Genomic DNA, 11,406 nt, shown 5'->3' with positions numbered 1-11,406 from the left:
TGTCTACAAAATGAAGTCATAGAGATACGTCATAATATAAGCGTCAATGTTTTATTTGTTTATTTTTAAAAATATTCCATGAATATTAAATACAAGTTTTGCATTAAACTGTAATTTACACCAGATTGTTCCGATACAAGTATGTTTTAATATAAACAATTAATGTCAACGAAATGACGTCAGCTAAGGATGTCATGATTTGAGTGTCAATGTTTTTTTTGTGGCCCCACTATAGGGGGCGGGGGGATTTAGATTTACCCTTGTCCGTCCGTCTGTCCGTCCGTTCCCTTTTTGTGTCGCACGTAGCTCAGAAAGTAATTGACCTAGAGTCATGAAACCTTACAGAAATGTTGATCAGCATGTGAAGTTGTGCACCTGGGTATTTTCATATGGATATATTTAGTATTTTTAGAGTTATTGCCCTTGACTTAGTAAAAATTTGCAATTTTCAACTTGTGTCGCACGTAACTCAAAAAATATTTGACCTAGAGTCATGAAACCTTACTGGAATGTTGATCAGCATGTGTAGTTGTGCACCTGGGTATTTTCATGTGGATATATTTAGTATTTTTAGAGTTATTGCCCTTGAATTAGTAAAAATTTGCAATTTTCAACTTGTGTCGCACGTAACTCAAATAATATTTGACCTAGAGTCATGAAACCTTACTGGAATGTTGATCAGCATGTGTAGTTGTGCACCTGGGTATTTTCATGTGGATATATTTAGTATTTTTAGAGTTATTGCCCTTGAATTAGTAAAAATTTCCAATTTTTAACTTGTGTGGCACGTAACTAAAAAAGTTTTTGACCTAGAGTCATGAAACCTTACAGGAATGTTGCTCAGCATGTGTAGTTGTGTACCTGGGTATTTTTGTGTGGATATTTCTAGAGTTATTGCCCTTGACTTAGTAAAACTTGACAATATTTAACTTGTGTTGCACGTAACTCAAAAATTTTAGGACCTGTAGGCCTTAAAGTTTACAAGAATAATGGTCAGCATGTGTACGTATGCACCTTGTGGTTTTTATTTGTTTGGGTCGTCAGACCAAACAAATAATGGTAGCGAAAGTAGTCCGCTTTTTTGAAGCGGTTACTGCCCTTTATATGTAACACTTAGGCCGAAAAAATTAGGGGAGATCACTGCGTAAATATGGTTACATGACAGGCGGATTAATTTTCAAGCAAAATAATTCCCGAATGGTCGAAGATTTCTAATATTGTTTTATTCTTTATAGATATACATGCTTATAGTAAGCGCCATGATTATTTACACAAGTGTTAAACAACAGTTAGCGTCGCTACAAACCCTAACTTAGAATAATATGGTTTTCTTCAGGTCGTTAACATATAAATTCACCGTAGCCGAGGGGTTTTCGCGCTCGCTTAGGAAGCGAGAGGTCTCGAGTTCAAATCCCAGTTAAGGCAACTCATTTTTTTCAAATTGTTTAAGTCAAATAAACATTGGATTGAATATCAGTGTTGCAATTAGTCTTATAGCCTACTACAATTAAAACGCTGGAAAGCATTGGTGGCACTATACAAAAACAAATTGTTTTATAATCTCACAACCTTTCTGACATTCTGAGACCCAAACAAATTCAGCGCCTTCTGTGCTTTGATTTGTGGATTTATTCAGTATTGGTAGTATTTTCCCTTTACTTAATAAAAGATTTTTAGTTTTCAACTTGGGCACATGTATCCAAAATTTTTTTTACCTAGAGACATAAGATTGACAAATCGGTGGAGTGTGGGGGCACCCGTGTCCTATGGACACATTTCTAGTTTTTTTTAAATCAACCATGAATGTTAATTATAAGTTTCGCAATATACTGTAATTTGCAGCAGGTTTTTCCGATACAACTATTGTTATAGAAGTTGGTGAACAGAATGATTCTTTAAGAATTGAAATCAAATTATTTTGCCTTAATACAATGTAAATGAGTTTTGCTTGAATTTTGACAAGGTACGTATGGTCTAAATTGTGGATCCACGTGCAACTGCATGCACGGGAGTTGTAATCAGTCGACCGGAAGTTGTTATTGTTACAGCGGATACAGCGGTGCCAAGTGTGATATCCCATGCAAGGTTCGGGCGACACTCTTTTAATGTCTTTAATTAACACGTACAGAGTTTTATAATGACTTAAGAATGAATAAGACTTGAAATGGCATTGCTTGCCATAACAGAAAAGGTCCATTAGAATTAGATATAATCATATTTAATTTTCAAGTTCCATTTAACCCTTAGCTCTCTCCCTTTCGGTATCAGAAAGCTAAGGGTAAAAAGTAAAATTAAGGAGAATTGATTTTATTACAAAATATATGAAGACATATTTCTAACTATCCGTTAAATTGCATGTACATGTATACAAAAAAAAACTGTATCATGAACCATCCTTAGATAGATGTTTGTAACAAAATTTGTTAAAGCATTCATATCAATTTCATTTAAATTCTATGCGAATTTTTATAAAAATAGCAGAAAATGTTTTTTACAACATTTTTTGTTGTTATGATTCCATGTAATTAATATTATCATGATTATTGCGTTCTCTTTCTTTCAGAATAACTCTTTTGGGCCTGGATGCAAGTTTGCCTGCCCAGATTGTGGTCCACAGTCACTGCCTGCATGCGATGTTGGGACGGGTGTTTGCATGTGCAGACCTGGTTACACGGGTTCGAAATGTGAAAGACCATGTCCTGATGGAACATTTGGATTAAATTGCTCAAAAACGTGCAGGTAGTTTTCTTATAAATATTTCAATTATTATTATTTCATTATTTTAAATGCATGACAAAAAATATTAGTCGCAAGCACTGAATTTACTTTTGCGATGCATATGGTGATTCAAGGAATGAAAAAACGCCTAAAAACTTCATTTTCATGCAATGTTGTACTATACTCGTATCCATATTTGTGAATGATATCAATCCACTTTATTTAAAAATTCACCGCTATTTAAAATCTGCCCAGATTGGCAAATGAACAGGTTTGTTTTTGAAGGTATTTAGCGTGGTAAGTGTGAATAATCTAAATGAGCCTTGTCATGACAAAACCAACATAATGGGTTTTCGACCAGCATGGATCCAGATCAGCCTGCGCATCCGCGCAGTCTGATCAGGATCCATGCTGTTCGCTATCAGTTTCTCTACTTGTTATACGGTTTGTCAGCGAACAGCATGGATCCTGATCAGACTGCGCGGATGCGCAGACTGGTCTGGATCCATGCTGGTCGCAAACGCGCTATGTTGGTTTTGTTGTGACGCGGCTCAAATGTCTTGTTTTGTAGTTGTCAGAATGGAATTTGTGATCATATAGCTGGAGCATGTGTTTGTGACGTTGGCTTTACTGGGAATAAATGTCAAACTACAGTAAGTATTTCAACTTATTTCTGATTTAAATTTTTCATTTTCCAGTTCGTATCAACAAATGTACGTTTTTACAAATTTACAAACATATCTCAGGTATTTGAACTATTTTAGTATACAACGTTTGATATAGCGTATTGACAATTACCCCCTCCCCTCTGTTTTTGATCGAATGGAACGTATAATCTCCAAGTTCATATAAAATAGACATAGTGTTCAATCTATACTACACGTTGCTGGATACAATAGACAATATCCAGCTTTGAACAATGAACAAATTGAAACATCCACAGTCGAGAATTGTGTGTGTATAGCTTTTTCTATTTTCGCTTTTAATGTTAATTGTCTTATAATAGGAAAAGGATGTGTGTTTTTTCATGTATGCAAATTACGTCTTATTTTAGGAATACAGACATAAAAAGCATTCCTAGATTTGGTATTTTACACCACATTCTTTACCTTATAAAAATTAAATAAGCTTCCACATGGAAAATAGAAATGGACTCCTGTCTTTTAAACACTTTTCTATGGAAAATCACGAATTTTGTCATGTAAAGACACGAATTTTGTAACTGTTCCAAAGTAACGAATCTTAACGAATAAATGCTCTTGAATCTTATATTACATAATTACTAGTGTCCATCCGGCCAGTATGGTTTAAACTGTCAAAAGACTTGCGACTGTGGTCCTCATGGAAGTGGATGTTCTCCTAAGGAAGGACTTTGTATTTGTAAACCAGGTTTTACCGGAGGTAATAGTTATAAGCAAAGAATGCAATACAATATTTGATTATCAGTGTTAAAATGATAATCATCATCAAAATGAAATGTAACTAAGTTTTCTTTTTACATTTATTCATATATTTTAGTTGTTGTTGTGTGTCTTTTGTTCTCATGCAGTTTTAATACTTCATTTTATTTTTATCTCTTTCAAGTCGAATACGTTTCCTTATTTGATGATGCTTTTGAAAGAAACATTTGGTTTTTTTTAAAGAAACATTTGTTTTCTTACAAATGGGCTTATTTGAACAGTTTATATATGTTTTTGTTGTCATACTGTATAACATATTATATAAATCTGATACAGTTAAATGCCGACATAGTTGTCCCGTTGGATTTTACGGACAAAACTGCACAAACAGATGCTCATGTGATCCTTATGGTAGCTCATGTAGCCCTATAGACGGTAGCTGCCTGTGCAAGTCGGGCTATACAGGGCAATACTGTGAAGAAGGTAAGCACAATGTGTGAATTGTAATAATTTGAGAATGTTTTATAGTACTGAAAAAAATATTGAAAAAGTAATTGATGCGAAAATATGGTGGAAGTCACATTTTGAAATAATTATTTTACTTACTTCTACAAAAGGAAATACTAGACGTATATTTTGATAGCTGCTTGCAAATATAATTATGATATTGTTGCGAAGGCAGCGAAAAACTGTTGTAAAATTGCAAAAGTATAGAATTATAGAGTCACTTCGGTGAATGAAAAGAAAACTATACATACTTTTAAGAAAGAGTCCAGAAGTATATTACGCTGTTGAGAAAGAATTAATTAAAAAAATGTTTATTGCAGTTAGACAATCGAAAAAAAGAATGAAATTTTCGAAGCTATGAAGAACTTTTACCTCTTACATGAAAATATTCCATCTTATAGGAACATTTATGCACACAAGTTTGTCTGTTAAGTTTGTTCTTTACATATACGGCAAGCATACAATATGTTTCATAAAAGAATATAAATTATGTGATTATAATAAATATTCTTTTCCCCGTTGAAACATAACCTTAACATTGCTAATATGACTTTGCAAGCATTTTTCACCAATGTCTGTCGGGTACATTATATATCCCAAATGACCCAAATTCTTCAGTCAATTGATCAGTATAAAATAACCTTTCTATGTGTTCTTATTTCAGTTTGTGGTCCCGGATTTTGGGGTAAAGGATGTACTCAAGCATGTGAATGTAATGGGCGTGGCTCATGTAATCCGTTTAATGGACAGTGTGATTGTATTGCTGGCTTTAAGGGAGATAGATGTGAAACACGTAAGTGTTTGATTAAACATATTTTTATGCCCAAACTAGTTAGAAAGGTATGTAGAGTTATCCTTGGGTCCCTGACGATGCAGGTAATCCTTCCTATGGCCTACCTCTGCTATTGCAAGTACAGAGGTTATCAGTTCCTCGCGAACGTATTGGTAAAATGCTTGACACTCTTCCAAGGATCGATGCGGTGGCTGAACTGTGCTCTGTTAAACTACACGTGGCTTACTGCCATGATCCGGAGTGTAAACTACCAACACTACCATTCCGCCCACTGTTTGTCCGTAGAGTGACAAAACAGTGGAATGTTTGGATGTCTTATGGAGATGTCTAATTTTGTCTCCTTGGTAAACTACATTTCTGACACAGTAGCTAAATGAAAATATGTAACGTTTGATAAATTTTTTTTATTTATACTTTATTCCGAATTAAAATAGAGAAAGAAGAATTCATGAATCGAAAACGCCTCTAGCGGGAAAACATGAAAACTGTAACAGTCGTTTTAATTTAGCCTTAGTCTTGGGCGGTAGTGGGAAATGACTACCGTCGACGCCCCCTTGCACCGTTTTAAGCAGAATTCAATATTTTTAAACATGTTAGTTTTACGGAGAAGGCATAGGCGTATCCATACTATGGTTGTATTTTATTATATTATCTGATTATAAAATCATGAAGATTCGAAAATAGTGGACGGATGCTAAATCTAAATCACATTATGTAGGAAAAAAAACGTGATTAAACGGAATTTGACGTATTTCAACGGAAATTAACGATGCAATAGTTCAAATATACTGTCCTTTATATTATTTTTTTTGTTGGTAGAATGCGCTCAAGATATTTTCTGGGGAAAGAATTGTGCCAATGCTTGCTCGTGTAATGGGGAACATTGTGACCATAGAGACGGCACGTGCAGGTGTCCTCCCGGGAAAATAGGTCACCACTGTGAGAAAGGCAAGTTATTATATTTACATAATTCAAAATGATATAACTTATGCACGTGCTTTCTTTTTTTTTCAGAGTTTTAAGAAAACTGAAGTATATTATTACTGTTTGAAAAGGGTAAAATAAATAAAAATCGTGTAATCATTTATAATTTGTTTCTCATTAAAATACGACATACGGAGGGAAAAACAGACACAGTGATAATCTTAATAAATTTATATACATTTTTTTTGTTTCGTTTTCGTTACAGTACAATTTTAAAGAATAATGCCATATTATCTTAGTTATCTTTTATATCTAGGGTGTAACACAGGCTACTTCGGATTCCAGTGTGCTCAAGTGTGTGGCTGTAAACACAACTCAAAGTGCGATCCTGTTACAGGGTCGTGTCGGTGTCAGCCAGGCTGGTCCGGACAGTTCTGTGATAAAGGTACAACTAAACTTATTTCTTCACAACATGTTTCTTAACCTGCTATCAAAGTAGGTTCGGTTTCAATAGATTCATAGCAGATAACTGAATAAGTAATATAAGCTTTGAAGTGGCTTTTTTGTTGTTGTTATTTTGGCTTTCATTTGAAGGTACAAGTAATCCCGAGACATAAGAGGTCTCAAATCAAGTTCTATGCTCTTTGTTTCAGATAAGTAGACAAGGTCGGTAACCAATGACTGGTTAAGAAACACATTTAGTTAACAAGCCACCTAGCCCCGTTAGATTAATAGATTTAGGAATAATGCCTAGTGGACTGGTTACATTTATAGAAAAGCATGCTCGCAACTGCTCCCACTAGCTTCGTTATAATGTAATAAATGTAATACTTGCAAGAAATTTTCATCTACCATACGTTTTGAAAACGTTGTGACTTCAATGAGTCAAGGTCGTTTATCAAGATTGTTAACCTACTTATCTGTTATTTTCTCATCTTAACGAAATTCTATGAAAAATGGACCAATCCTGTTATTGTGTTAAAGCACATGTACTTTTAACAACAGAAACTTCTTTTGTTCATTTAAGCATGTCCGGATGGTTTCTACGGCGTTGATTGCGCGGGAATTTGTCCGGATTGTTGGAATGACGGGTCATGTGACACGTTTGCTGGTACTTGTATATGTACTTCCGGTTATACAGGTCAGTATTGTAATACCTCGTTAATTACCGGAAACCAGCAGCAACCAGAATCTCAGCCTCAAACAAACACAGGTAAGAAAGGAAGCAGATTAATAATAACTCTACCTTTTGTATAAACAGCTTTCATCTTTTTTACAATCATATCAAACAGTATTGGTGGTACTTTCTTATACAATATAACGTTAATAATAACTTTCATTCACATTGGTGCTATATGGAAAGAAATATTGTAAGTCATTCTCGAATCAATGATTATTGATTGACCGAGCATGACCTCTTTAAGTTGCCCTTTTGAAGTATTGGGAAATTGAAAATTCTTGGATATTTAGCTTTGCTGTTCTAACCGTAAAAAGACAAATATTAAGAGCTTTAAGTAAAAATGCAAGCACTTTGATTCAATTTGGTTAGTTTACCATGATCCCTAAATATAAATACTGATAAAGACATGTTATCTTTTACTGATTTAGGATAAGCCAACGTGCATAATTATCTGAAATATCCTTCTTGTTCATGCTTTATTATTTTCCTAAATATTTTTTTTTTAAAAAGCGTGAGACGTCAATAATTGTTTTTATAACAACATGAATTGTAGATCCATACTTCGACATTTTGTTTGAATAACAATACATTTTAAAAACAAACATTGAAATGTGCTTTTTTTGATAACAAATACTTTGTGGGTGATTTTTTTATTGTAATCCACTGATGTGATAATTTTAATTAGACACATTAGGGTCATATAGAAATCTGTGCATTATCTTAAAAACCAGCATAAAGTAAATTTTATTAAGAACTATGCTATAAATAAACACTTTATATGGTACTACATTGCATATTTTTAAGAAATAATCTATCATAATCATATAAATTACAATATGATGCAAATTTACATTGAATTGATGCTGTACATCTTATAATATACCTTGAGAAGGTCTTTTAATTTTATTTATTATTCTATTGACACAGTATCAACAGCAGGTGTACAGTTTACAGTTTCACAATTTGTTGGTTTCATCGTCGGCTTTCTCCTCCTTCTCGTCTTTGTTACTGTAATGGCCGTTTTACTCACGCGGAGATGTTCTGCAGGACGTTTTGGAGGGACCGAAGGGGTTGTTAAATTTAGAGGCGAAGAAGTAAATGTATAATTTATATCAAAATAACTATTTTCAATGTATTTTAAAGAGAACTTACTAACATTACATATACACGTACACATTTACACAACATACTGATATTAGGATATAGGTCAATCCAATTAGAAGCGGCAGCCATCTTGGACGCAATCTTGGATTTCTTTGCCGGAACCAACTTTTTGATTTGCATAATCATATACACTGAGCAGTACTGAATATTTTGATACTTTAAACCTTTATTATATTGTTGTGTCCACTTAACCTTAGAAAAAAGCTACTTTTTAGCCAACAGTCACCTTACTAAAATGTTGAAGTAGTTCGTTTATGTATCGCCAAACATCATCTCGCTTGGTTCTTTCAAACTTTTGTAGTTGGCTATTGTTAACTTACTATTCATCATGTTTTCAGTTAGACATAGCTACAGCTTCTGCTGAAAATAGTGGGGTAACAAATGTGGGATTTGTAAATCCCGTCCATGAAGCTAGCTTCAATGAAACTGAACTGGACAGCAAAAGTGTGACGTCAGACGCCACGAGCGGCGTTGCATCAGCGATGGTAGATTCTGACGATGAAGATGACGGATTTTTCAAGGACAGTAAAGCCTAATTAATGATAATTAATTTACGATAAGATGGATGTGATGAATTTAGGCTTTAAGTGGTTCAGTTACGTTTTCCAAACTTACATAAAAATTGATTCTCGTATATCAATATTATTATGTTAATAAAAGATCACCAATATTAGTGTCAAAAGTATCTACAATTGAAGTACTAACATATTTATTTTCTTTGACAGAATAAGTAAGTTATTAATATACTTTTAGTATTTATGCGTTTATTCAATAGCACAAAATTAGAAATTTAAAGGGACTACACAATTTAATTTGCTACTATATGAAATTTACGTCTTGTAATAATATTTTGGTAGATGGGGGTTTATGTTTCTGTGTATATCACATATGGAATTCAAATGACAATTCATAGTGATATTTGTACGGTGGCACATTTGTGCGTTTTTATTGATCTCGTGCCCACGAGATTTTATGTCATAGCCACGAGTTACTACGTGCACACGACTTACTTAGTCGTGAGAACGATAATTATGTCGTGTGCATGTAATAACTCGTGCGCACGAGATTAATAAAACGCACAAATGTCACCATTGTGCCACCGTATATTTTTGTATATAATGACATTATTTCTTTTTTATCATGAAATATTAAGTCGTTTGTTTTAAAAATTCTGTGGTGCATATATAATACTCACATTCAAACATTATGTTTATAGTTATGGATATAGTACTCGACTCATTGCTCAATAAAATGCCAAAATCTGCTAAATGAATGTTTGTTCTTTGATTTGTAAAGCTACGACTTCTGAGAAAAGTTCCACAGAAACCAAATAATAAATCACTCCAAATGCTTTAAAACTGTGCAGCGTAAAACTCTAAGTTATAACTAATCATTTCACCGACAAACAATTGTCAATTGGAATCAATTGAGTGATAGTGTTGCGATCTGTTGTTCAGATCAGCCGTATTCCATTTTGACTAACTCGTCTCTCCCGTTGCTTATATGCAGAATGGCCCTGCAACGTACCATCCAGATCCAGATCCAAACTTGCCACTTAACTTCTCACCATTGCCGCTAAATGTCACATAATCTTTTGCCGCTTAATGTCGCAATGGTAACATTAAAAGTCGCACGATCGCTATTTTCCCTTGCCGCATCACTTTGATATTCTTACAAAATATTTCTTAAACAAAAAAGATGTTAATCTAGTTCTACATGATATTTATATGATGAATTACTAACATATTATCCAAGAACATTTCACTATCAACATATACGTCTTTCATGGTTTGCTATCATATACTTATTAAATATTTAGAGCATTGCATAATTTCTGTGATAATCCAATACACTTAAAATGTATTTAGTTTACAATTAAAATTTAAAAAACATTGATTAAAGTATGGAATGCAACTACGCTACAAGTTTTGTGCATAAAAATGCTTATGTTTTAAACATTATTATGACTTTGCGAATTTTTGCATATTCTTGTCCCTCGCCGCTGTGGGTTAGAATCCCGCCAAGGTCATGGGATTATTTCATATGAGGAAGTTATCGTTTGTTTGTTTGTTTCATTTTACGCCTTTTTCAGTCAAATAGGCGGGTAGTTTCCTAATCATCGTTCCTGGAGAGTTAAACCAGTACTAGACTACCTCCTACGCGCTAAACTACTAGAGCATCGCCCGGGGATCGGACCCATGCCAGAGAGGTAACTGGATTAGAAGTAGTCGACTCTAACCCCTCGACCACGGAGGCGGTCAGGAAGCTATCGAGCTAGTTTACGGAACGTCGGTTGTTCTACTCAATTACCGTTAGTACACGGAGATATTCTGAAAAATCGCCGTATGACCTTACTGTGTTAGTGTGACGTGTTAATGTCTAAAAATTAATTAGGAATTTGCATATCCTAATTAAAAGATGGAAGCTTTAAAAACTTATTTGGAGAAATAAAATTCTTATTTGTTCTTTGTTTAGAGTACTTAGTTCAAATAAGGATTATATATTATATTTAGTTTTTTTAAAGCTCCTCCGAATTAAGATTTTATTTCTCAACTCCTAATAATGTTTTAATTTTCCTAATAAGGGTTCTAACACTTCTTATAAAGAATAACAAAGTTGTTGTTATTAAGTTTATTTCTTCTAATTATGAGTGGAAATTCCTATTTAGTTACAACTTGTAGTAATATATTGTATCTACTAGTTTAAAGCCTCAAATTGTG

General features: G+C 33.8%; 1 protein-coding gene across 1 annotated transcript in view; it reads left to right on the top strand.

The window, feature by feature from the left end:
- Positions 1-9,940, top strand: part of LOC132752620 (uncharacterized) — a 40,598-nt gene extending 30,658 nt beyond the window's left edge. Inside the window, exons 37-47 of the mRNA XM_060742963.1 lie at positions 1,964-2,085; positions 2,564-2,739; positions 3,290-3,371; positions 4,005-4,119; positions 4,455-4,601; positions 5,290-5,418; positions 6,238-6,366; positions 6,659-6,787; positions 7,370-7,555; positions 8,450-8,616; positions 9,025-9,940. Of these exons, the coding sequence (XP_060598946.1) occupies positions 1,964-2,085; positions 2,564-2,739; positions 3,290-3,371; positions 4,005-4,119; positions 4,455-4,601; positions 5,290-5,418; positions 6,238-6,366; positions 6,659-6,787; positions 7,370-7,555; positions 8,450-8,616; positions 9,025-9,222 (1,580 nt within the window). The 3' untranslated portion in view covers positions 9,223-9,940. The remainder of the gene's footprint in view (positions 1-1,963; positions 2,086-2,563; positions 2,740-3,289; positions 3,372-4,004; positions 4,120-4,454; positions 4,602-5,289; positions 5,419-6,237; positions 6,367-6,658; positions 6,788-7,369; positions 7,556-8,449; positions 8,617-9,024) is intronic.
- Positions 9,941-11,406: the final 1,466 nt, after the last annotated feature.

This window comes from Ruditapes philippinarum, unplaced genomic scaffold, assembly GCF_026571515.1.
Source record: "Ruditapes philippinarum isolate M1 unplaced genomic scaffold, ASM2657151v2 ctg4406_1_1_1_1, whole genome shotgun sequence".
In the NCBI taxonomy this organism is placed as follows: Eukaryota; Metazoa; Mollusca; class Bivalvia; order Venerida; family Veneridae; genus Ruditapes; species Ruditapes philippinarum.
The sequence above is the reverse complement of the archived record's forward strand: the minus strand, read 5'-3'. Positions and strand labels throughout refer to the sequence as shown.